Below are 23,502 nucleotides of genomic sequence, written 5' to 3'. Positions count from 1 at the left end.
CAAAGCAGTGAGCCGAAAAGGCATGCGGGGGAGAGGGGCGGGGGGTGTTGCGGGGAAAGGGCCAAGCGCGACAGCCCTCTCAACCACAGTGTGGGTCCCCTGCCCCCAGGTCCTCCCCGAACACCTAAAGCTGAACTTAGCAGAGCTTTTGGGAGCCACGCAGCTGTGGACACCCAAGACCTGTGCTGTCTCTTACCCTCCTTCCCCTTTTCTTGCCTTCACAAGGTTAATTCAGGCATAATCACTGTCTGTGAATATTCAGTGGTGTTTCACAAACTTACAGAATTGTGCAATCGTCATCATAGTCCAGTGTTAGATCATTTCCACCATCCCCAAAGGTTCCCTCTTGCCAGCTTGCAGTCAATTTCCTGTCCCACCTCCGACCCCAGGCAACCACTGATCTGCAATCTTGTCTCTAGATCTGCTTCTTCTGGAAATTCCATATAAAGGATCATACAATATTGTCCTAAAATACTTTTTTTTTTAAATTTTTTTATTGTTATGTTAATCCCCATACATTACATCATTAGTTTTAGATATAGTGTTCCATGATTCATTGTTTGTGCATAACACCCAGTGCTCCATGCAGAACGTGCCCTCCTCAATACCCATCACCAGGCTAACCCATCCTCCCACCCCCCTCCCCTCTAGAACCCTCAGTTTGTTTTTCAGAGTCCATCATCTTGTCCTAAAATACTTTTTAAAAAATGAGCTCCATGCCAGGCCTGGAGCCCAACTCGGGGCTTGAACTCACAATCCTGAGATCAAGCCCTGAGCTGAGATCAAGAGTCCCACGCTCAACGGACTGAGCCACCCAGGCACCTCCTAAAATACTTATTTCTATTGAACATATGCAGATTGTACAACCCAGCAGTTCTCCTGCAAGAGTAACTCATCCAGAGACTTATCAAAATTGGTTTTAGCAACAATGTTTATAATATTTACAGTGAGTTACATGAACAAAGGTCTCCTCAATGAATTAAATTAAAATTTAATTAAAAAAAAACCCCGCAGGGCACTGAAAATAAAAGAACCAACCACCTGAGTTAATCTTTCTCTGAAAAAAGCAGGACACAAAGGCATATTCACTGTCATGCCATCGTATGTAGTATAAAAATAAGCAGTATCAGAAAATATATTTGGAGGGGCGCCTGGGTGGCTCAGTTGGTTAAGTGACTGCCTTCGGCTCAGGTCATGATCCTGGAGCCCGGATCCAGTCCCGCATCCGGCTCTCTGCTCAGCAGGGAGTCTGCTTCTCCCTCTGACCCTCCCCCCTCTCATGTGCTCTCTCTCAAATAAATAAAATCTTTAAAATAAAAAAAAGAAATATATTTGGGGATTTATGCAAAGGCAGTAACATAAAGATGAGCAAGGGAATACCTACTCATATGGACAACAGTAGTCTCCACTTGGGGTCTGCAGGCAACATCTTTAGGTGCAGACATGTATTGTAGGGCATTTAATAAACTTGTAATGGGCCTGGATGGTGAGTATGTGGCTCTTAAGACTTTTAACTGTGTATGTACATTTTCATCTACTTTTAGGGAGCCATATTTCCCAATTTTTAAAAAAAATTAAGAAAAATAATCAGTATAGAAAGAGCCATGCCTCTTTCTCTCTCTAATCCACAAGGAAACATGAGATAAAAGCTTGTTTTGTTCTTTCCTTTAGACCAGTGGCCAGCAAACTACAGCCTGTGGCCCAAATCAGGCCTGTAAGCTAAGCATGGTTTTGCATTTCGTAAATGGTTGGGGAAAAAGAAGAGTATCTCATCAAAAGAAGAGTATCTCATGATATATGAAAATTATATGAAATTCAAATTTCAGTGTCCATAAATAATTTCACATCCATTTGTTTTATGTGTTGTCTACAGCTTCTTTGTGCTCTAATGGACGATCTGGGCAGTGGAGACAGGGACAACGTGGCCTGAAAAGCCTAAAATATTTACTCCTTGGCTCTTTATGGAAAATGTTTGCTGACCCAGGATAGACCCAGAGTCTTCCACAGTCCTCAGCCTAAAGGAGATGTTCAAGATGTATCTGATTAACAACAGCACAGTCTCAAAGGCCAGAATAACGTAGTTTTGAAGGTTTCCTTTGGTCAGTTAATAAACTTGGTATTTCATATATTTACTGTGGTTAGACAGAAGAATGGCCCCCAAAGATATGTATGTTCTAATGTCCAGAGCCTGTATGTTATCCTATATAACAAAAGAGAATTAAGGTCACAGATGGAATTAAAGTTGCTAATCAGCTGATCCTGAGATGGGAGATGATCCTGGGCTATCTGGGTGGGTCTGATGTAGTCGCAAGGGTCCTTATAAATGGAAGAGGAAGGACTCTTACAGAAGCGTAAGAGTCAGAGGGATGTGATGTTAGAATTCAACCACCGTTGCTGGTTTTGAAGGAGAAAGAGCCATGAGTCAAGGAATGCAGGTGGCCTCTAAAAGCCGGAGAAGGCAAGAACATGAATTTTCCCTAGAGCTTCCAGAAAAGAAGAAAGCCCCGTGGACACATTGATTTTAGTCCAGTGAGACCCATTTTGGACTTCTGACTGCCAGAAATGTGAGATGATGAATTTGGGTTGTTTAAAGCCACTGAGCAACAGGAAATTAATACGGGTACTAAACCCTGAACTTGACAATGAAAACACCTACTGCTTTGAAACTCGAAAGAAGCTGTTTAACATCAGAAAGTTTCCTTACCTTTTGTGCTTCAGGTTCCTCAGTTATAAGAGGGAGATAAGCATTTATTTATGGAGTGGTGGTGATAAATGTGATGATATATGTAAAGTCTTGCTCATAGTGAGGGGCACGTAAACTTTCATCCTTATTATATGAATTAAAAAAACTGTTAGTAAAAAAGGTGGTTAAAACATAGACTTAACAGGGTGGCTCAGTTGGTTAATTGTTTGCCTTTGGCTCAGGTTGTGATCCCAGGGTCCTGAGTTGGGCTCCCTGCTCCTCAGGGAGTCTGCTTCTCCCTCTGTCCCTCCTCCCACTTGGAGAAATAAATAAATTAAAAAAAAATGATTGAACAGAAAACTCACTTGTAAAAAAGAAAATGACCAAACTCCTATGCATCTAATAACATTAGTCTACAAATACATTGAGCAAGAATTGACAAAGCTGTAAGACTTTGATAATCCACTTCTCTAGTGAGATATTGTATTACAAGCTTGCTCAGTAAAAGACAGATCAAGAGTCAAAAATTTTGTTTGTAAGAGAATGTAAAACACTCAAGAAGCTTGACCATTCAGACATGTACTGGACCCTGATCCCAGCCAACACCAAAGAAATTCAGTGTTTTAAAACACACAAGAAGCAACACTGGCCCCACACTAGTTTTATCATTTAGCATTTAACTCTTGAGTTATAAAAATCTCCCCTAAAATGCTTCTTACTCAAACTAGGGGTTCACTTCATGCAATAAGTTTAGAAATGTAGTCTGTTGCAGCCATGGACACCCAAAAACATGCTACAAGGGAGTGAGGACTCTTGTTTTTTGAGGATTGTGTTACTGAGGCCATGACCTTCATTCCAATGATCCTAAGGTTGCTGTGCTAATTCAGGGAATTTCGTCCAATTTCCAGAGAGGAACTGGGAAAGAGAGCAAAGAGAACTTAGTTAAGAGAAAAAGAATGACACTCTCTCTCCTCTTTCCAACAGCTTTCTAGGAATCCAAGCCAGTGAATTCTGTCAAGGATGTAAGCTCTACCCACCATTAGTTATGAGAAAACGTAGAAAATGCATTTTAAAACCTTCAACAGTGCTAACTCTGGAAAGACAAGTCTATGTACCCTTAGTACAGACGATGAGAAAAATTAATATTGTCAGGCAATTGACAGAATCAGCCCCATGAGACCACAAAGAACATCAGAACATGTGTCCCATATTAGCATCATAAAGACCACAAACTCTGACCATAATGCAGTCAAATCAAGACCAGTAACCACCGACAAAAAATGTTATCACAGAGCACACTAAACCCCAATCTGAATTAAATGGGGCTCAAATAGGGCTTCATGTTGGTGAGACCATCTGTATGTAAATTCTAATGAAGCCACTACATATTGAAATTCACATTGCAGAGCTGCAAGGGCACATAGAGGGATTTTCATCACCTTATAGGATTATTAGGGAAGAAAAACTGGAAAATCATGAATTTTGGTCCCAGTTCAAGGAGGAGACAATGTAACAGCAGCAATCGTAATATTTACTGTGTTTCTCTCCAACTATGTACTCATCTTATGGAAGGCTTTCTTCTATTACAATCACAGTATCTCTCCAGCATGTGGTCTCTTGTGTAACTTAAGGGGTGAGTGTTTAAAGAGGTCTTTCCCACATTCCTTACTCCCATGAGGAGTCTCTGCAGTGTGAGTTCTTACAGGGATTCCACTGAGACAACATTGAAGGCTTTTCCACATTCCTTAGATTCATGGGGTTTCTCTCCAGTGTGAGAATAAATGTCTACTGAAGACGAAAGAAGGGGGTTCCTGGATGGCTCAGTCTGTCAAGCGTGGGACTCTTGATCTCAGCTCAGGTCTTGATCTCAGGGTTGTGAGTTCAAGTCCCATGATGGGCTCCACGCTGAGCACGGAGCCCACTTAAAAAAATTAGTAATAAATAAAAAATAAAAAATCGTAAAGCTGAAAGATGAAAAGCTTTCCACAGACCTTACCTTCACAAGATGTGAATATGTAAATGTGTGAATTCTCACATTTCCGTCCTTCAGGGAAGACTTGAGTTCCTTTCTAGTATGTCCTTGTGCTTGGTATTTTGAGAAAATTAATGAAACTTTTCTCACATTGCTTTCATTCACAGGACCTCTCTCAACTGTGAATTTATTTATTTATTTATTTATTTTTTAAGATTGTTTTATTTGTTTAAGCAATCTCTACACCCGACGTGGGACTCAGACTCACAACCCTGAGATCAAGAATTGCACGCTCTTCCAACTGAGCTGGCCAGGCATCCCTCAATTGTGAGTTTTTAGATGATTTTTAAATCTGGAAGACTTGGTGAAGTTTTTCCCACATTCCTCACATTTATAGGGCTTCTTCATAATGTGCTTTTTTAAATGTTTATTAAGGTGTAAAGAATATCTGAAGGCTTTCCCACAGGTCTTGCATTCATAGGGTTTCTCTCCAGTGTGAATTTCCATATGTCTCATAAGGAATGACAGATACACGTAAGTTTTCCTGCAGTCTTGACATTTATATTTTCCCCCTCTAGTCTTCATCTTCCTGTGTGAGTCAGAATTTGCCATGTGGGCTAAGGTTTCCTCACCTTGATTCTTCTCATGATTTGCCTCTGCCGTATAGGATTGCCTGTGCACATCATGGGTCGAGCTATTTCGGAAGGTGATGTCACACGGATTAGACTCGTAGGTCTTCTCTTTAATGGGAGGCTTGTACACCCTAAGGGAAGTGTCTTCACCAAAGGCTTTTCCAACTGGATCCCATTCGTGAACGTCCACCCCCATGCAGATATTATTATGTGTATGAAGCACATTGTTCTGATGGTCAGTCCGTATTTTGGACTCTGGCTCTGCCCGACTTCCTACAAATGGGGTCAGTTTGGCGCTCTGCCGCAAGACTCTATCATTTTTGTTGTTTCTATAGATCTTCTGATTACTGGTTAGGACAGGCTTTTGTTGCACAGTATTTGAGCCACATCTTTGGATATAGTTTCTTGTGGAATCTCTCCATGAGCTAGGTACAGAATTGTCCCTCATTTCGTGATACTCACAGATTATAACCGGACACTCGTCCTTCTCGTGCACAGCGGCAACTCGCTTCAAATTCTGCTCCCTTTGCTTGGGTGGTTCGTCTGTTTTGTGGCATTTTTTCCAGTCTTCTCCCAATGGGGAGGGCCGGGAGCTGTGGCTCACAGCACATACTCTGTTTGCTTCATCAGGTGTCTTTTTGGCAAGAATGTTCTGCTGAGGGGTTGAGTTTTTGGTTTTATGTTGAGTCACCAAATCTGAAATACAGGGACACAAAAGTTGAGAGTTTGTTGAGAGTTAAGGTGGGTTGGAGATGCTAAAGTAGGCAAATGCCCATGTGGGTTTCTTTTCAAATGTTCACGCAGCATACATGAGGGAGACGTGAAAGGGAAGGAAGGGCAAGCAAGCGAGCAGAAAGATGTCAGGGATTTGGGCCATGTCGGGAGTTTGACCGTGGTGAGGATGGGTTCTGTGGGGATAGAGGGTGTAATCAGGAATGCCACGCGGTGCCACACGGAAGAGAACTGGACGAAGAGTCTGTCATGGGCTGAATTTGGGTCCCCCACAAATCTGTATGTTGAAGCTCTAACTATCCCTGCAAATGGTATTTGCAGGTGGGGCCTCTGGGAGGTAACTGGGTTTAGATGACATAGGACAGTGGGGCCCCCACGATGGGACTAGCATCCTTACAAGAGCAGGACAACGGAGCTCACGGTCTCTCCACCATGTGAGGACACAGCGAGAGGGTGGCCATCTGCAAACCAGGGAGAGAGACCTCGCTGGGAACGAACCTGCTGGCCCCTTGACCAGGAACTTCCCAGCCTCCAGAATGTGAGAGAGAAATGTCCGTGTGTAAGTCACCCAGACCGTGGTGTTCTGTCATAGCAGCCCAAACAGACTACGACAGAGTCCATGTGTAATTTTAAAGATGAAGGGGCGGGGCGCCTGGGTGGTTCTGTCCGTTAAACGTCTGCTTTCTGCTCAGGTCATGATCCTGGGGTCCTGGGATCGAGCCCTGCATCCACCTCCTTGCTCAGCAGGGAGTCTGCTTCTCCCTCTCACTCCGCCTCTGCCCCTCTCCCCCTGCTTGTACTCGCTCTCTCCCCCACAAATAAATAAATAAAACTTTAAAAAAATTTTTAAAAATTGCAATGACATTCACTTAACATAAAAGTAACCATTTTAAAGGGTACCCTTCAGTGGCATCAAGGACATTGGGCATGTGGTGCAACCAGCACCTCTACTCAGTTCCAGGACATCTCCATCACCCCGGAAGGAAGGAGAACTTCTAGACCGTGAAGCAGCCACTCCCTGTTCTTCCCTCCAGCCTTTGGCAACCACTAATCTGCATTCTGTTTCTGTAGATTTACTTATGCCAGATGTTTCATATAAATGAAATCAGACAATATGTAGTCTTTCGTGTCTGCCTTCTTTCACTTAACATAATGCTTTCGAGGTTTATCCATATTGCAACCTGTTGTTTTTTTTTAAGATTTTATTTATTTGACAGAGAGAGAGTACAAGCAGGGGGAGAGGGAGGCTTCCCACTGAGCAGAGAGCCCCACGTGGGGCTCGATCCCAGGACCCTGAGATCATGACCTGAGCTGAAGGCAGACGCTTAATGGACTGAGCCACCCAGGAGTCCCCATACTGCAAATGCTTCACTCCTTTTTATGGCTGAGTAATATTCCACTGTGTGGATAGACTATATTTTGTTTGTCCATTCACCTGTCGATGGACAACTGGTTTGTTTTCACTACTGCTATGAACACACCTCCACGTGTATGTGTCGGAACATCTGTTTTCAACTCCGGTGGGTAGATACTAAGGAGTGGAATTGCTGGGTCATCTGGTAATTCTATGTTTAACTCTTTGAGGAGCCACAGCTGTTTTGCACACGGATGAAATGGATTCTTCATCAACACTGCCACATTGTTAAATCCTTCCTCGTAAGGATTCACGTCTGCCTGGCAGGCAGGTGCCCAAGGTAAATTTCCCCTGCACCATTCCCAGACCCACTTCTTGCTCCAAATGGGGAGACCAGACTAGGTTTGCCCAGTTGAGATCCCGGTCACCGGGGAATGGGACAGTGCATGGCCCAAGGGAGCGGTGCCAGCACTTTCCATGGAACAGGGGCATATGCTTTGGTCTGCCAGGGTTCTGGAGCTAAGCAAGTGTGAGTATGGAGCAACAAAGGGGTCCCTCCGTTTTCCTCATGAATGCACTGAAACTCCATGCTCCATGTTCACCCACCTAAGGATCTCCCGAGGGCTGTTAATCATGAAGAGAATAAAAATGTAATGCAACGGACAGATTTCCTGTTTCATGGGGTGAACCCTATGTCCACCCCTTGGGGACAGTGGCCCCATCTTGGTTATTCAGCAATCCCCCCGTCCCATTTCTCAGCACAGCTCTGGGAATCCAGGAGGCGGTCTGACTCCCATTTGTCCCGGCTGCGAATATGTGTGGGAGGGTAGGACACTCACCCACAGAGGCCAGGTTCCTGCAGTTTTCCAACATCACGTCTCTGTAGAGAATTCTCTGCGCAGAGTCCAGCAGGGCCCACTCCTCCCTGGTGAAATTCACGGCCACGTCTGTGAAGGTCACGGAGTCCTGAAACAACACACCCATTTGGGGCACTGTTATGAGTTGAATTGCATCCCCTCCCGAAGATACGCCAACATCCTAACCCCCCAGGACCTCTGAATGGGACCCAATTTGGAAATAAGGCATTTGAAGATATGGAAGAGGTACCATGACGGGGCCACTCAGGTCATGATCCCGGGGTCCTGGGATCAAGCCCCGCATCGGGCACTTTGCTCAGTGGGGAGCCTGCTTCTCCCTCTACCTGTTGTTCCCCCTGCTTCTGCTCTCTGTCCCTCTCAAATAAAAAAAATTAAAAAAAAAAAAGTAGAAATCTGCATACAGCACATGGAGGGAAAAATTGTCACAGGATGGCAGACGTAGAGACTGGGGTAAACTGTCTGTAAGTCAAGGAATACCAAGGCGAGGCCTTCTGAAGTCTTACATAAAACTGTCCCACCTCCAATCTGAAGTGGATCAGACACAATTTACCAAAACTGTATTGGTATTCATCCCTTGACCCAGCATTTGTCTTTGTGGGATGACTCCAAGACTACCCTGGCCCCAAAGCCAAATGATAATGTGCACATAATTATTTATTGAAGGTTATTTTTAACAGCAAACGATTGGAGACCACTCCCAGATATTCAATAATGAGGCTTGCTTAAAAAAGTATGATGCAGGGGTGCCTGGGTGGCTCAGTCGTTAAGCGTCTGCCTTCAGCTCAGATCATGATCCCAGGGTCCTGGGATCGAGCCCCGCATTGGGCTCCCTGCTCCGCGGGAAGCCTGCTTCTCCCTCTCCCACTCCCCCTGCTTGTATTCCCTCTCTTGCTGTCTTTCTGTCAAAAAATAAATTAAAAAATCTTAAAAAAAAAAAGAATGTGTGAGATCTCTTATATATGGATATAAAGTGATATCATGTGCCCGCCAGCTTATGTATTTTATATTTTAAGTGAAAGGAAAAAAAGGCACGGAAATGTATCACAAACCACAGACTTATCAGTAAAGGAACAGGGTGGAGAAGAAGGGACAGAAGTAAGGCTTGTCTAAATAAAACCCCATTATACAGATTTTCATCAGGAACCGGGTAATGTTCGCACATTCAATAAGAAAACAATCCCCCAAATAGGGAAGCTCAACTAAATGATGCCAAGGGTGTAACAAACCGCAGGTTAACCACTTGGAGTGAACAATTCATTTGAGACACACTACAACTTTAGCATATAATAGTCTATTGTACAAAAGAAAGGAAATCAGACCCTGACGTTGCTGCTAAATGAATACAAGTCAATACAGACACTGCTTCTCAGGGGTGTTTTACATGCACTGTAGGATCAGGCAAAGGGATTATGTTAAGAAGGAAGCAAGGCTTTTAGTCAGAGAAGATTCAAATCTAAAACTAAAAGAGCTGGGGTGCCTGGCTGTCTCAGTCAGAAGAGCCTGCGATTATTATTTTTTTTAAGTTTTTTTTTTTTGACAGAGAGCGCGAGAACAGGAACACAAGCAGGGGGCGTGGGAGAGGGAGAAGCAGACTCCCCGCTGAGCAGGGAGCCCGATGCGGGGCTCGATCCCGGGACTCCAGGATCATGACCTGAGCCGAAGGCAGTCGCTTAACCAACTAAGCCACCCAGGCGCCCTGAATAGTCCTTCTTGACGACGGAAAACCCCACAGAGTTCCAGCTAAAAACTTGGAAGCAATGATTGCATTAAAGAGCTGCCATTTTGCACCCGAATGAAATAATGATTCAGGAGACAAGCACGGATGCTCAGACACGGAGATGAAAACGTGCAGAGGACGTGCTTCTTTGCAGGGTATGAATGCCTCATTTTGCTCATTACCTGCCCACTACTTTGGGAAGTGGGAACAAAGCTCTCTTGGCACCTGAAGCCTCTGATGGATTTCAGCCTCGGCCACAAGAGGGCAAGCGGGCACTCTATTCACACAGAGGTGATGTTTAGGAGAGAGACCCACCACCTGAGAAGTGTGCAAAAATGTCCACGGGAATCTAATCACACCTTCAGTGTCTCTTTCGGCCACACGAGGGAACGTGCGGTTCTAGATCTTGGGGTGGTGAGTTCAAGCCCCATGTTGGTTGTAGAGATGACTTAAATAAATAAAGCGGAAAAAATAAAAAAGAGGAGCGCCTGGGTGGCTCCGTTGAGCGCGCAACTCTTGATTTTGGCTCAGGTCATGATCTCAGGGTCTTGAGTCCGAGACCTGCGTTGGGCGCCAAGCTGAGCCTGGAGTCAGCTTGAGGTTCTCTCCCCCTCCCTCTTCCTCTGCCCCCTCCCCCGTTCATGCTCTTTCTCTACAATAAATAAATAAAATTAAAAAAAAAGAAATCTAACTCTGAAAGATATTTTTGGTAGAAACTGCTGGAATTCAAACTCTGGATAGGTGTTAGAGATATTGTGAGTTATTTTCTCTTTCGCTTTTTTGTAAAGCACCATATCTGGTATCCTGGGAGCCCTGATTTCTAGTGACTTTTAATATTTAGATGTTTTTTTAAATTGTGTTTTTTACATTTTGTATTTTGAAAATTTTTTTTCCAGAATTTGAAACATTTTGGCATAGAAACTAAAAAAATATATATAGTAAACAGACATATAAACAAAGTCAGGTGATATCAAGGATTGGTATGTGTTTTTATATATTAAATATAGCTTCAGGGCGCCTGGGTGGCTCGGTCCAGTGAGCGTGCGACTCTTGACCTCGGGGTTGTGGGTTTGAGCCCCACCTTGGGTGTAGATTACTTAAAATCTTTAAATAGAGAAAAAAAGCTTAGCAGTACAAAAGAACTTTCTAACCATTTGCGTTGAATCATGGAAAGTGTGAACATGCATAATACAGGGAAAATGAAATGCAAGCAAGCCTTCACCCACCACCCACCTGTTTCCACACATTGCCCCCCTTCCCAACCCCTTTCACTGCCCTCCTCCTATTGCACTATTGTCAACAGAACTCCAGCCATCACAGCATTGCATCCTTAAATATGTTCATTACATATCTCTAAAGTGCGAGAAATCTTTTAAAATGTGTCCACAACATTATCACGCTGAGAAACACTAGCAGTAACTTTTTTTTTTTTTAAGATTTTATTTATTTATTTGACAGAGAGAGACACAGCGGGAGAGGGAACACAAGCAGGGGGAGTGGGAGAGGGAGAAGCAGGCTTCCCGCTGAGCAGGGAGCCCGATGCGGGGCTCGATCCCAGGACCCTGGGATCATGACCTGAGCCGAAGGCAGACGCTTAACAACTGAGCCCTCCAGGAATCCCTAGCAGCAACGTTTTTATAGAATCAAATACCCTCTGTCTGTCTCCGAAGACCCCGATACTGCATTCGGTCACTTGCGTCTTTTTAAATCTGTAACGTTAGCTGCCAAAGAGTGCACAAAGAGCTCATTTTCATGAATTGAAGGAAAAATAAGGAATCCTGAAAAGATATGCAAGGATCTACAAAAGTGGTTGCTTCTGGGTGGCCAAGAGTCTCGAACAGAGCAAACCAGGGCAGATGGAGGAAGCCTTCAAGGTCTACCCTAACCAACCTGCAATTTTTTAAACACACTGATCTGTTGCATATTCCAGAAATATGTTATTAAGCGAAATACAGTCTACAATTAAATAATTTACAACACAACTGATGAGGTTGGCTTTTTTTTTTTTTTTTACCTTGAAGTCATCTTTTCCAGCTAAAGTAAGAATTCCTTCTACTGGAGAGATTTAATTAATGGCTTTCACATTTCAAAATTCTCTAGGGGTGCAAACAACGTGCCAGATGTTAGAGTGTTCTTCCAGTCGGAACTGGAATACCCACATCTTCTTAAATATACTGATTCTGGGATGCCTGGGGGCTCAGTCGGTTAAGCGTCTGCCTTGGGCTCAGCTCCTGATCCCAGGACGGGAGCCTGCTTCTCCCTCTGCCTGCCACTCCCCCTGCTTGTGCTCGCTCACTCTCTCAATCTCTCTCACAAATAAAGAAATAAAATCTTTAAAAAATATATATACTGACTCCATTCCTTAAGAAATAGGCATCCAGGGGCACCTGGGTGGCTCAGTTGGTTAAGCGAGTGCCTTCGGCTCAGGTCATGATCCTGGAGTCCCAGGATCGAGTCCCGCATCAGGCTCCCCGAGTCTGCTTCTGCCTCTGAACCTCTCTCCTCTCGTGTTCTCTCTCTCATTCTCTCTCTCTCAGATAAATAAATAAAAATCTTAAAAAAAAAAAGAAAAGAAAAGAAAAAAAAAGAAATAGGCATCCATACTACTTCGGTTTCAAAAATTTCAAACATTTATGTGGTGTCCCCAAGATCCCCTTGCATTCACTACTCCGGGGTTCACGTGAACTTCGGTTTTCATCAAACAAACAGAAATGTGACACTCAATGTGATGAAGTTATTAAGTGCTGGGGCAAACTGGAGATTATAGGCAACCCTGTCATCGTGAATGCAAGGATGCATGCCCTGCCCTGCCATCACGTAAAGAGATCAGACCCCGAGGAAACCAGCAGCAAAGTCAAAAGGACTCCTTTCCTCCCCCCGCCCTTACTTAACTGTTTTCTAACTCACTGATAAACTTTGTTCCCTAAAAATCATAGCCCTCAACAATGCGGCTGTGACATCGTATCGGTAGGAAAAGAACATCCCACTCTTGCCTGGGGGATCTCGAGTCACATGGACTGAGAGGCAGCCTCAATTTGCAACTCCGGGCAGAGCTTCAGATAAGGGGTTTGGGACACCACATTCCACCTCTATCTGACCTTGTAGTTTCCAAGGGACCATCCGGACCAGATAATTCCTTTGCACGCAGTTTGGCTTGAGCAAATCTAAGCTGGGATGCATTTACATTTACCCTGAATTCCCCCTCTCCCCTCCCCCACCTCCCATGATCCTATAAGGAATGACTCCATCCCTTCATTTGCAAGGTTCCTTTCTGGTGCGATCTGCGTCTCTACTTGCGACAGGCCAATACAAGTGGGGCTCCCGGGGAGCCCCTGGTGATCTCAGACACATTAGTTTGGGACAGCGGGGAAAGCAAAAAAAAAAAAAAAAAGAGAGAATGCATCATTCTGGGTGGGCTCAGGTAAGCAGGTAGAAGGAAAGCACGCACATCTGGCAGATGACACATCCCCACTGGTGTCTTGAGTTTCCCCTGAACCAGACCTTCCTGGAGTCCATGAAGGACAAACAGGCTACTTTGCTCAGACCACGGGGTTTGATCCTGAGAACTCCCCTGGAACTCCTTTCAACTTGGCCTTTTATAAATGCCCTCTACCGAGATCTCAGTTCCCCAAAAAAGGAAGAATGTGCCCATCGGACCCAACTCAGACCCAGCAACCCTTTCTCCAGAAGAGAACCCCAAAGGCCATCCTCTCGATCTGACTGGGCCCAGAATTTTTCAGCTCGCCCTAATCACAACGGACTCCAATACTAGCATGGATCCAAACAGCAGCCCCTCCAGCCCCGCCGACGCACGCGGGTGTCCCCCGGCCCAGGCCAGGGAATGCTCCCTGGGGCAAGGTGAAGGGCGCATTTAGGGCTCACCACGTGGGCCACTCTCGGCCTCCCCACCCCTCCAGGGCGGAGAGAATCAGGCTTCCGCGGACGGGCAGCTGCTCCCAACTCCCTGGAACCCGACCCGGTCCCGCCCGCAGTGTGGACTCTGCGACAACCCGGGACACTCACCATCTCCGCAGCACCGGCTTCTGGACGCGTCTGTGGGTAGCGCAGCCCAAGGGGCTCGTTTCCCTGTACGAGATAGAGGGTTGCAGAGCTGCGGACGAGAGGGATGGGACTGTAAAAATAGTAAGTAAAGAAACAAAACAACGAGCCCCCCAGGAAGGATAGACGACAGAGACTCGTCTTGCCCGGGCCCTTTGTATCTGCTTCCGGACCCCCTCAAAATGGATGGTTTAAGGGATTGGGTGGGGGCGGGGGGAGGAGGAGCCAGCAGGAAGGGAATCCCGGGACCCCCACCCCCCACCCCCTGCACCCAGGGGCCCGCATAACTTTCTCCCCAGCCACTTCTGCTCCTTGGGGGCGCCAGGAAGCGAGAACCACTTGCCAGCGAAAGGAAGACTTCTCTGCGCTGGAAAAGGACACAATCGGGTGGAGGGGTCCCCAGTTTCCCTCTTAGGCCGCCCTCCCTCTTTTCCTTTTGCAACCTTCCCCACCCCGTGAGCGCTGACTGGCGGATAACCTGCAAGGTTTGCACGAACAGTCCTCAGAAAATACTACTCTGATCGTTACTGGGATTGAACCAGCGACCCTCCGGCGAGGAACAGGAACCGACCTCCAGTCCCAAATTCCAGTGAAAGAAAACAGCTGCCTAAAATTCAGCCGGGGAGGGCACCGACCCAGCTCTCGCCGCAGCTGTCAAAACCCCTGGATCTGGAGATTCACCTGATCTTCGGTCGCCTGCGAAGCGCTTCCGCGGAATAAAGCCTTTAACCTCAATTGGAGAATTTCCTACGGTTGGCCCCCGGCAGGACCTGATTTACATCCCGCCCCCAACTCCGCCACCACCCCACCCCCCTGTCACCTCCCCTCCACCCCCACCCCCGGCCCCGTGCGGGTGCTCCCCGCCCCCACCCCGTCCCGCCCTCCGCCCCTCCCCCCAAAATTGAGGCCAGCCCAGCCAGTTCCTTTGACTCGAGGAAAGAAGGGCAGAAAACCGCCAAAAGTCAATTAAATCAATTCAATTTGTATGAAATGTCTCATTTCTAGTCATGCCATTCTACCCTAAAGCTTTCATTGTCTAATACTAATATATACCTAAATTCATTTTTAAATAGTCTCTACGCCCAAGGTGGGGCTCGAATTCACAAACCCCCAAGATCAAGAGAGATCAAGAGTCCTATGTGTTCGTTCCACTGACTGAGCCAGCTGGGTACCCCCTAAACTTGTTTTTTTTTTTTTTTTAAATACTTTATTATTATTATTTTTAAAGCAGTGTTAGGTTTACAATAAAACTGAGGCGGAACAGAGATTTCCCATATCTCCCCCGCCCCAAACATGCATAGTCTCCTTCCTTATCAACATTACTCACCAGAATGCTGCTTTTTTTTTTTTTTTAAACCAGAGATGAACCTACATACAGTAATCAGCCAAAGTCCGTAGTTAACCTTTGGGTTCACTCTCGGTGGTGTATATCCTATGGATTTGGACAAATGTATAATGACATATATCCATCACTGTAAAATCATACAGAGTATTTTCACTGCCCTAAAAATCCTCTGCACTCTGTCTCTTCATCTCTCTCCCTCCACCCCCCACCTACACTACAATCAATTTTTGTTGTGATAAAATATACATAACAGACATGAAACCTTGCACAATTTTTAAGGGTCTAGTTCAGTGGCATTAAGCACATTCACACTGTTGTGCAACCATCCCCACCATCTGTCTCCAGAACGTTTTCATCTTTCCAAACTAAAATTCTGTATCCATTAAACACTAAATCCTGCCAACTGCAAGAAAACCGACCTTTATTCACCATAGCCTGGGAAAGAATCTTTCCGATTGCTCTGAAGAACTGCTCCAAAGCTTGTTAGCTGCAGGGGATTATATATATAGAAGGGAGAGGGGTATCTGCTTGCATGCATTTCTCTAAATACTTGAGCATCACAAGGTATAATTTGTTTCATTTGTAAAAATTAAGGTTTACTAATTTCCACGGAGACACGAGAAAGACCCTCAGGTCATCTCAATACATTACGTTTTTTTTAATCATATCTGATCGTTTAAAAATATTGCTTGCATGCCTCTCCTTAACTGGTTTTTTGTTTTTTTTCTGGTTTTGATTCTTCCTTGAGGTCACTTGAAAGGGTCACAGAAGGCTGACTTCAGTCACTTAGTGCAATTTTATTTTTTATTTTTTATTTTATTTATTTATTTATTTTTAAAGATTTTATTTATTTGACAGAGAGAGACACAGAGAGAGAGGGAACACAAGCAGGGGGAGTGGGAGAGGGAGAAGCAGGCTTCCCGCCGAGCAGAGAGCCCGATGTGGGGCTCGATCCCAGGACCCTGGGACCACGACCTGAGCCGAAGGCAGACACTTAACGATTGAGCCACCCAGGCGCCCCTTATTTTTTATTTTTTTTAAAAGATTTTATTCGCTTATGTGCCAGAGAGAGAGAGAGAGGGAGGGAGAGAGAGAGAGAGCACACAAGCAGGGGGAACAGCAGAGGCAGAGGGAGAAGCAGGTTACCTGCTGAACAGGGAGCCCGATGCGGAACTCGATCCCAGGACCCTGGGATCATGACCTGAGCCAAAGGCAGACACTTAACTGACTGAGCCACCCAGGTGCCCCAACTTAGCGCAATTTTGGTGCATGCCCCCCATTTCCTTTTCCCTTCAGCCTCTAATAACCTAATAACCCCTAATCCAATTCTAAGTACCTCATTGAATTGGAATCATATAATACTTGTCCTTTTGTGTCTGGCTTTTTTATTTAACATAATGTTTTCAAGATTCATCCATGTTGTGGCATGTGTCCATGGTTTGTTTCTTTTTCATGGGTGAATAATATTCCATCATAGGGATACATCACATTGGTTTATCCCTTCATCCATTTATGGACAAGTGGGTTGTTTCCACCTTTTGGTTATTGTGAGTTATGCTGCTATAGACATGGGTTTACGGGGGCGTCTGGCTGGCTCAGTTGGTGGAGCATGGGACTCTTGATCTCAAGGCTCTGAGTTGGAGCCCCAGGTTGGGTATAGGGATCGCTTTAAAAAAAGTCTTAAGAGTGGCGCCTGGGGGGCTCAGATGGTTGAGCTTCTGCCTTCAGCTCTGGTCATGACCTCCAGGTCCTGGAATGAGCCCCACGCTGGGCTCCCAGCTCAGCAGGGAGTCTGCTTCTCCCTTTCCCTCTGTCTCTCCCCCTGCTTGTCCTCTCTCTCTCTCTCACAAATAAATAAAACTTAAAAAAAGAAATCTTAAGAAAAAAAATGGGTGTACAAATACACTAGTTTGGGGTTTTTTTGAAGTTAGTGTTTTTGTGTTATAATTTATCTTAAGGCTTCTGCTTCCCACTCTTTGGTATCATTATATTTAAAGCACATTTCTATAATCTCTATGGTCACTAGAACTGAAGTTTTATTTTTATTTTTTTTAATAACTGAATTTTAAAAATCCCATCTGAAAAGCTTTGTCTTTGAATTGAAGTCAATCCATTTATATTTAATTACTGATATAATTGAATTTAAATCTGCCATCTTACAATTTAATTTATATTTTCTCCTTATTGTCCAGTGTTCCTTTTTCTACTTTCTTGACAAATCTTGGAATATTTTATAATCCCTCTCTAAATTATTGAACCTTACAAAATTTTTTTCAGTTACCCTAGAGATCTCAAAATATATTCTTTTTTTTAGGATTTTATTTTTAAGTAGTCTCTACAACCAACACTCAAGGCTCGAACTCACAACCCCAAGATTGAGAGTCACATGCCCCACTGACTGAGCCAGCCAGGTGACCCTGAAAATACATTCTTGACATAAACATCTAGTATAAAAGTATAGTTTTTTTTTTTAAAGATTTTATTTATTTATTTGAGAGAGAGAATGAGATAGAGAGAGAGAGCATGAGGGGGGAGGGTGAGAGGGAGAAGCAGACTCCCTGCTGACAGCAGGGAGCCCGATGCGGGACTCAATCCTGGGACTCCAGGATCATGACCTGAGCCGAAGGCAGCCGCTTAACCATCTGAGCCACCCAGGTGCCCCAAAAGTATAGTTTTATTACATCAAAGATAATGTAAAGGCCTTAGAATTTAAATTCACTGGCTTCCTCCCAATTTATGACCTATTGGTGTTATGTGTTTTGGAACAGTATGCATTTTTTTTTTAAAGATTTTGTTTATTTGACAGAGAGAGACAAAGCAAGAGAAGGAACACAAGCTGGGGGAGTGGGAGAGGGAGAGGGAGAAGCAGGCTTCCTGTTGAGCAGGGAGCCCGATGTGGGGCTCGATCCCAGGACCCTGGGACCATGACCAGAGCCGAAGGCAGACGCTTAATGACTGAGCCACCAGGCGCCCCACAGTATGCATTTTAAATCTTATATGATGCTATCCTTGCTGTTTTATACAGCCAACATTAATTTAAATTTCCCTCGATATTTATTCTTCTCTTTGTGTCTTTGGTCCTTTCTGCATCTCTGCTTCCATCTGCATTATGTTTTTTCTTTTTTCCTTAATGTAGGGCAGCTGGTGATAAATTCTTTCAAATTCTTGCCTCAAAATGGTCCATTTCATTTTTATTTTTAAGGATATTTTTACTGGGTATAGAATTCTGGATTGGTACTTTCTCCTTTGTACTTTGAAGACATCATTCCATACTTTCTCTGTGGCCCGATCTTTTTATTGGGAATTCAGCTGTCATTATAATTTTTATTCTTTTCAAGGTAATAGGCACTCCTTAGCCCCCTCCCCAACACTGCTGAGGTTTTTTTTTTAAGATTTTATTTTTAAGTAATCTCTGTACACTCAGCATGGGACTCAAACTCAAAACCCCAAGATCAAGAGTCAGATGCTCCACTGACTGAGCCAGCCAGGGGCCCCCTTTTCCTGTTTTTTGTTTTGTTTTGTTTTGTTTTTGTTTCTGTTTTTATATTCCCTTCTCTTACATTCCACACATCATTCTGGATTTTTCTTCCCCTACCAACCTTCTAGTTCTTTGCTATTTACTTCAGCTGTGTGTAATCTGAGATTATTCATAAAAACAAATAAAAAATTAGTTCTAAAGATGCTTTTCGTCTCATGCTTCACCCCAGACTTTCTGCTGTTGCAGGGAGCAATCCTAGGGGAGCCCACGTGGCCATTAACACTGGTGTGTGTGCAAACCTGAATGTGGGAAGGTATCAAACTCTCAGCAGCCTCTGATTGAGGGGTGATGGGGGGTGCTCTTTAGTACAGCACAAGCACTCCCCCTTCTGGATTCCTGACTCCATTTTAGTGAGGTTTCCCTTTATGCATTTTCACAAAATGATGAGGACTTCAAAAATACTCTATTCCTAGAGGGGTACCTGGGTGGCTCCTAGGTTAAGCATCTGACTTAATCTCAGCTCAGGTCTTGATCTCGGGGTCGTGAATTCAAGCCCCCACTTTGTGCTTCCAATACTCTACTTAAAAAACAAACAAACAAACAAACAACTCTACTCCTGGAGCACCTGGCTGGCTCAGTTGGTGAAGGATGTGACTCTGGATCTCTGGGTTGTGAGTTCCAGCCCCACGCTAGGTGGAGAGTTTACTTAAAAAACAGAGAGGGAGAGAAAAAATACTTTTCCTTTATGCTTAAAAAATAACTGTACTTCATGAAATTGTACATTTTCCAGCCAATGTTGTTATGTTAAAAATATTGCTTGCATGCCTCTGCTTAACTGGTTTTCCAGTTCTTGCTGTTCCAGATTCCTCCTTGAGGTCACTTGAGATGTCACAGAAGACTGGCGTCAGTCATCTACTACAGTTTTAGTGCACAAGGATCAGAATATGCCACCCCATAATCATTTTGCAATAAATGTGTCTACCAAATTTTAGGGGCCAAGGGCAGGCCACCCCAAAATGTGCCACTTTGGTATATTGATTATTTTATTTATTTATTTTTAAAGGTTTTTTTTTTTTTTTTTTTTTTTTTTAGATTTTATCTATTTGACAGAGAGAGAGAGAGAACAAAAGCAGGGGGTGGTGGGCAGAGGGAGAAGCAGACTCCCTGCTGAGCAGGGAGCCCCCACATGGGGGCTGGATCCCTGGATCCCGGGATCATGACTTGAGCTCAAGGCAGACGCTTCATCGCTTCATCGACTGACCCACCCAGGAGCCCTTATTTTTTTAGGTTTATTTATTTATTTATTTTTTCAAGTAGTCTCTACACCCATCGTGGGGCTTGAACTCACAACCCCAAGATCTCAAGAGTCACACACACTATGGATTGAGCCAGCTAGGCGGCCAGATTTGTTGGTTACTTTAGAATAAAAGTTACTTAAGAAACAGTCAATGCAAGGACACTCAGACCCTCCTCTGTCCCCCTGAAAGCTGGAAATAAATCTCCCATTTCAAAGGTACCCTCCCTGTACTAAGATGTAAAAAGACAACCTTATCTCCAGAGATAGGGACTTTAAAGCCCAGAACAATGTAAAAATAAAACCTGTCCCTTTTCTCCTGGTCTACCTGGGCCCTAATTCCACTTTAAATTCCTTCCTCGGGACACCTGGGCGGCTCAGTGGGTTAAGCGTCTGCCTTCGGCTCAGCTCATGATTACAGGGTCCCGGGATGAGCCCTGCATTGGGCTCCCTGCTCAGCGGGGAGTCTGCTTCTCCCCCTCCCTCTGCTCCTCCTCCTGCTTGTGTGCTCTCTCTCTCTGTCAAATAAGTAAAATCTTTAAAAAACAAAAACAAAAAAAAACCCCAACCCCTCCAAAACCAAATTCGTTCCGAATCAAAACTCCCAAACACCTATTTTCCTTATCCTATAAATTCCTCACAAATGTACGGTCTCTTTGTCTAAAAAAGTATAAAAACTGCCTGCCTTGGTCATTTCTCTTGGTCTCCGTTTCATTATGGAGCTTCTGTGCGCCCACAATGCAACTTTGTTGTTTTCTTGTTCATCTGTCTCACGTAAATTTAGCTGGAAGACCTTGGAAGGATGGAGGGAGAATTTTTCCTTCCCTACAAAATCATGATGACGAGGAGAATGAATGCAGATAAAATTAAATCCCACTGATAAATACCTGAGACAGGTTGAGTAGGACAGTCGTCAGGGAACTCATGGCCACCTTAATGTCAATGCTTTGCTAGAGACTAAAAGCAACCTTACCTTGACAATAGCCAGGCTTCCAGGATGCTCTAAGTCTTTCCCTTTAGAGACTTGACCTCTACCTACCCACCCCCAACTTAAGAACATAAAATCATTCCCTCTTCACCACCCCAGTGCTGTTTCTGCCCAAGGGTCCCGTCCCCGTGCTATAATAAAAGCACCTTTTTGCACCATAAAATGTCTCAAGAATTCTTTCTCTTTCTCTCTACCCCCAACGTGGGGCTCGAACTCACAACCCTGAGCTCAAGAGTCCCACACGCCACAGATCGAGCCAGAATTCTTTCTTGACTGTTGAGTTCAACCACCCAGCATCAGTTACATGGTACACCTTAAACTTACCTATATATCAATAATATCTCAAAAAAAGTTGGGGGAGAAGAATATGCCACTCCAAAATACGTCACTTTGGCATAAGGATTATTTTGAGCTGGAGGCAATTGAGAATTGGTAGATGCAACAAGAGCTCTCTGTCCTTCCCTTGAGTGCCTGAAAGCAAAACATAAATTTCTCTTTGAGGAAGGTGCCTGTAGCCCCTGCCCCCCAGCTCTGTATGGGGAGAGAAAAAGGACTCTCACTGTGGAAGGTGGAGAGTCAACACAAAGACGAATTTGCATAAACCGACCTTACTAAAAGAGCCCATATCTTCCATTATTCCCCCCTATATTTCCTGGTCCCCTCCCTCGCTAGGTCTTGTCCCTTAATGCCCCAATCATCTTTCCTACTGCTTGAGTTTCACTTCTTTCCTATGAAACTATTAATAAAAACCGTGTGCCTTTTCTCCTATGCATCTGTCTTTTGTTAGTATAATTTGCAGGCCCCCAGGTGTGTAGCCTGATGTGGGAAAGAAAGGCAAAGGAAAAATTAAACTTCCCTGCTGCCTATAACCTACTGACAAGTCCTTGAAACAAGCAGGGTGACATTCCTCTAGAAACTCAGCTACCTCGATGTTAATACTTTGCTAAGGGCAAAAGGCAATCTTAGCCCGACTCCCAGGATCCTCAAAGTCTACTTTAACATATAAAAATTCCTTTGGAAACTTGTGTATCTCTACCCCCAAGATACATGTTGGCACTCATCCCCCAAGCATATGACCCACTGATATACATCGGAAGGGTCTCATGACTAAGGTTTTATTAGACGGTAATAAATGACCTTTTCCCAACAATAGCTAGCCCCCTCAAGGTCCTGGAAACCTTGCTTCCAAAAATTCCTCAGGAAACTTACGCTATCCCCAACCCCCTCCCAACTTGAAAGTATATAATGGGCCACTCCTCAGGACCCACTGCATCTCTTTCTGCCCACAGGTCCTGTCCCCATGCTTTAATAAAATAAGCTTTTTGCACCAAAGATGTCTCAAGAATTCTTTCTTGGCCGTCAGCTTCAAACCCTAACATCTTCCCTACACCAAACCTAAGAGGGAAGAGGAAAAGTTTTTCCTCCTCAATGTGGGAAAATGGTGCAAGAAATCACAAACACCACAGATCCTGTAACTCTGTTTCTTAATAACATTTAAGAAATGGAAAACGATTTTGTGTCATCCTATGGCCCTACTCCTTGATTTGAAAGTGATCCACTTTGAAAATAAAATGCAAAATAAAAGAAGCAAGAATTTCCCCAAGGCAGTTAAGGATTTTCTCCTCTATCCTGACATTCCAAAGCATGGTCTTTTCATATCTATATTAATTGATCTTGCTTTACGCACGAGGGCTAAGATTTGGGGTGGGGGGCACCTGGGTGGCTCAGTCAGTTAGGCATCTGCCTCCAGCTCGGGTCAGGATCTCGGGGTGGTGGGATCAAGTCCCATATTGGGCTCTCTGCTCAGCAGGGAGTCTGCTTCTCCCTCTCACTCTCCCTTTGTGCTCTCTCTCTCTCAAAAAATTAATAAAAAATCTGTAAAAAAAATACACATGTGGCCTTGTTTTGTTTCAGGAGGCAAACTAACACTCAGAGATTGAGTATGTCTTTGCCAGCAATTTTTTAAACACAGGTTCACTGCGGGAATCATAATAAACTCACAAGACAACAGCATATAGGCTGACGTCTCCAGTAAGCCCATAAAGAAATAACAGAGTCCAAACCAATGGCAGATCAATCACACTATTGCTCCAGACAAGAGGAGATGAAAGGGAATAAAGTCATTTAGTTGAGGTGTATTTTTATACCTGTTGGTAATCTGGTGAGCTGACGCCCAGCTGCCAGGATGAAAGCGAAAGTCCCCGTATGTTGCTTAGAGTGTGGCATCTGTGTGGACAGCCTTTGGGGGCCGATGTTCCGTTTTCCACCTGTTGGGAAGAGTTGCCTTGACCTTGGCAGGAGCTAATCGCCCCGAGGTCCTCGGAGAGCTACTTAGAGCAAAGCGTCCCCTTGCTCATTTGCAACAGTTTC

At 44.5% G+C, this 23,502-nt stretch overlaps 1 protein-coding gene and 1 long non-coding RNA gene across 3 annotated transcripts; one reads left to right on the top strand and one right to left on the bottom strand.

The window, feature by feature from the left end:
* Window positions 1-904: 904 nt before the first annotated feature.
* On the bottom strand, window positions 905-14,798 carry ZNF114 (zinc finger protein 114). 2 transcript variants are annotated; one of them, XM_078063586.1, is made up of 4 exons: window positions 14,709-14,798; window positions 13,992-14,079; window positions 8,213-8,339; window positions 905-5,983 (listed from the first exon to the last, which is right to left on the bottom strand). In XM_078063586.1, the coding sequence occupies exons 2-4, from the start codon at window positions 13,992-13,994 to the stop codon at window positions 4,977-4,979; spliced, it is 1,137 nt and encodes a 378-aa protein (XP_077919712.1). In that variant the 5' UTR covers window positions 13,995-14,079; window positions 14,709-14,798; the 3' UTR covers window positions 905-4,976. The 2 variants fall into 2 exon arrangements, with proteins under 2 accessions (XP_077919712.1, XP_077919713.1); XM_078063587.1 differs by lacking the exon at window positions 14,709-14,798 and having other exon boundaries at window positions 905-3,598; window positions 5,750-5,983; window positions 13,992-14,050.
* Window positions 13,979-14,762, top strand: LOC144380316 (uncharacterized). Its single transcript, XR_013444403.1, has 2 exons — window positions 13,979-14,111; window positions 14,327-14,762. It is a non-coding gene; the product is annotated as an uncharacterized LOC144380316 (long non-coding RNA).
* Window positions 14,799-23,502: the final 8,704 nt, after the last annotated feature.

This window comes from Halichoerus grypus, chromosome 15, assembly GCF_964656455.1.
Source record: "Halichoerus grypus chromosome 15, mHalGry1.hap1.1, whole genome shotgun sequence".
Classification (NCBI taxonomy): domain Eukaryota; kingdom Metazoa; phylum Chordata; class Mammalia; order Carnivora; family Phocidae; genus Halichoerus; species Halichoerus grypus.
Note: the sequence above shows the minus strand (reverse complement) of the source record. Positions and strands in the feature narration are given on the sequence as shown.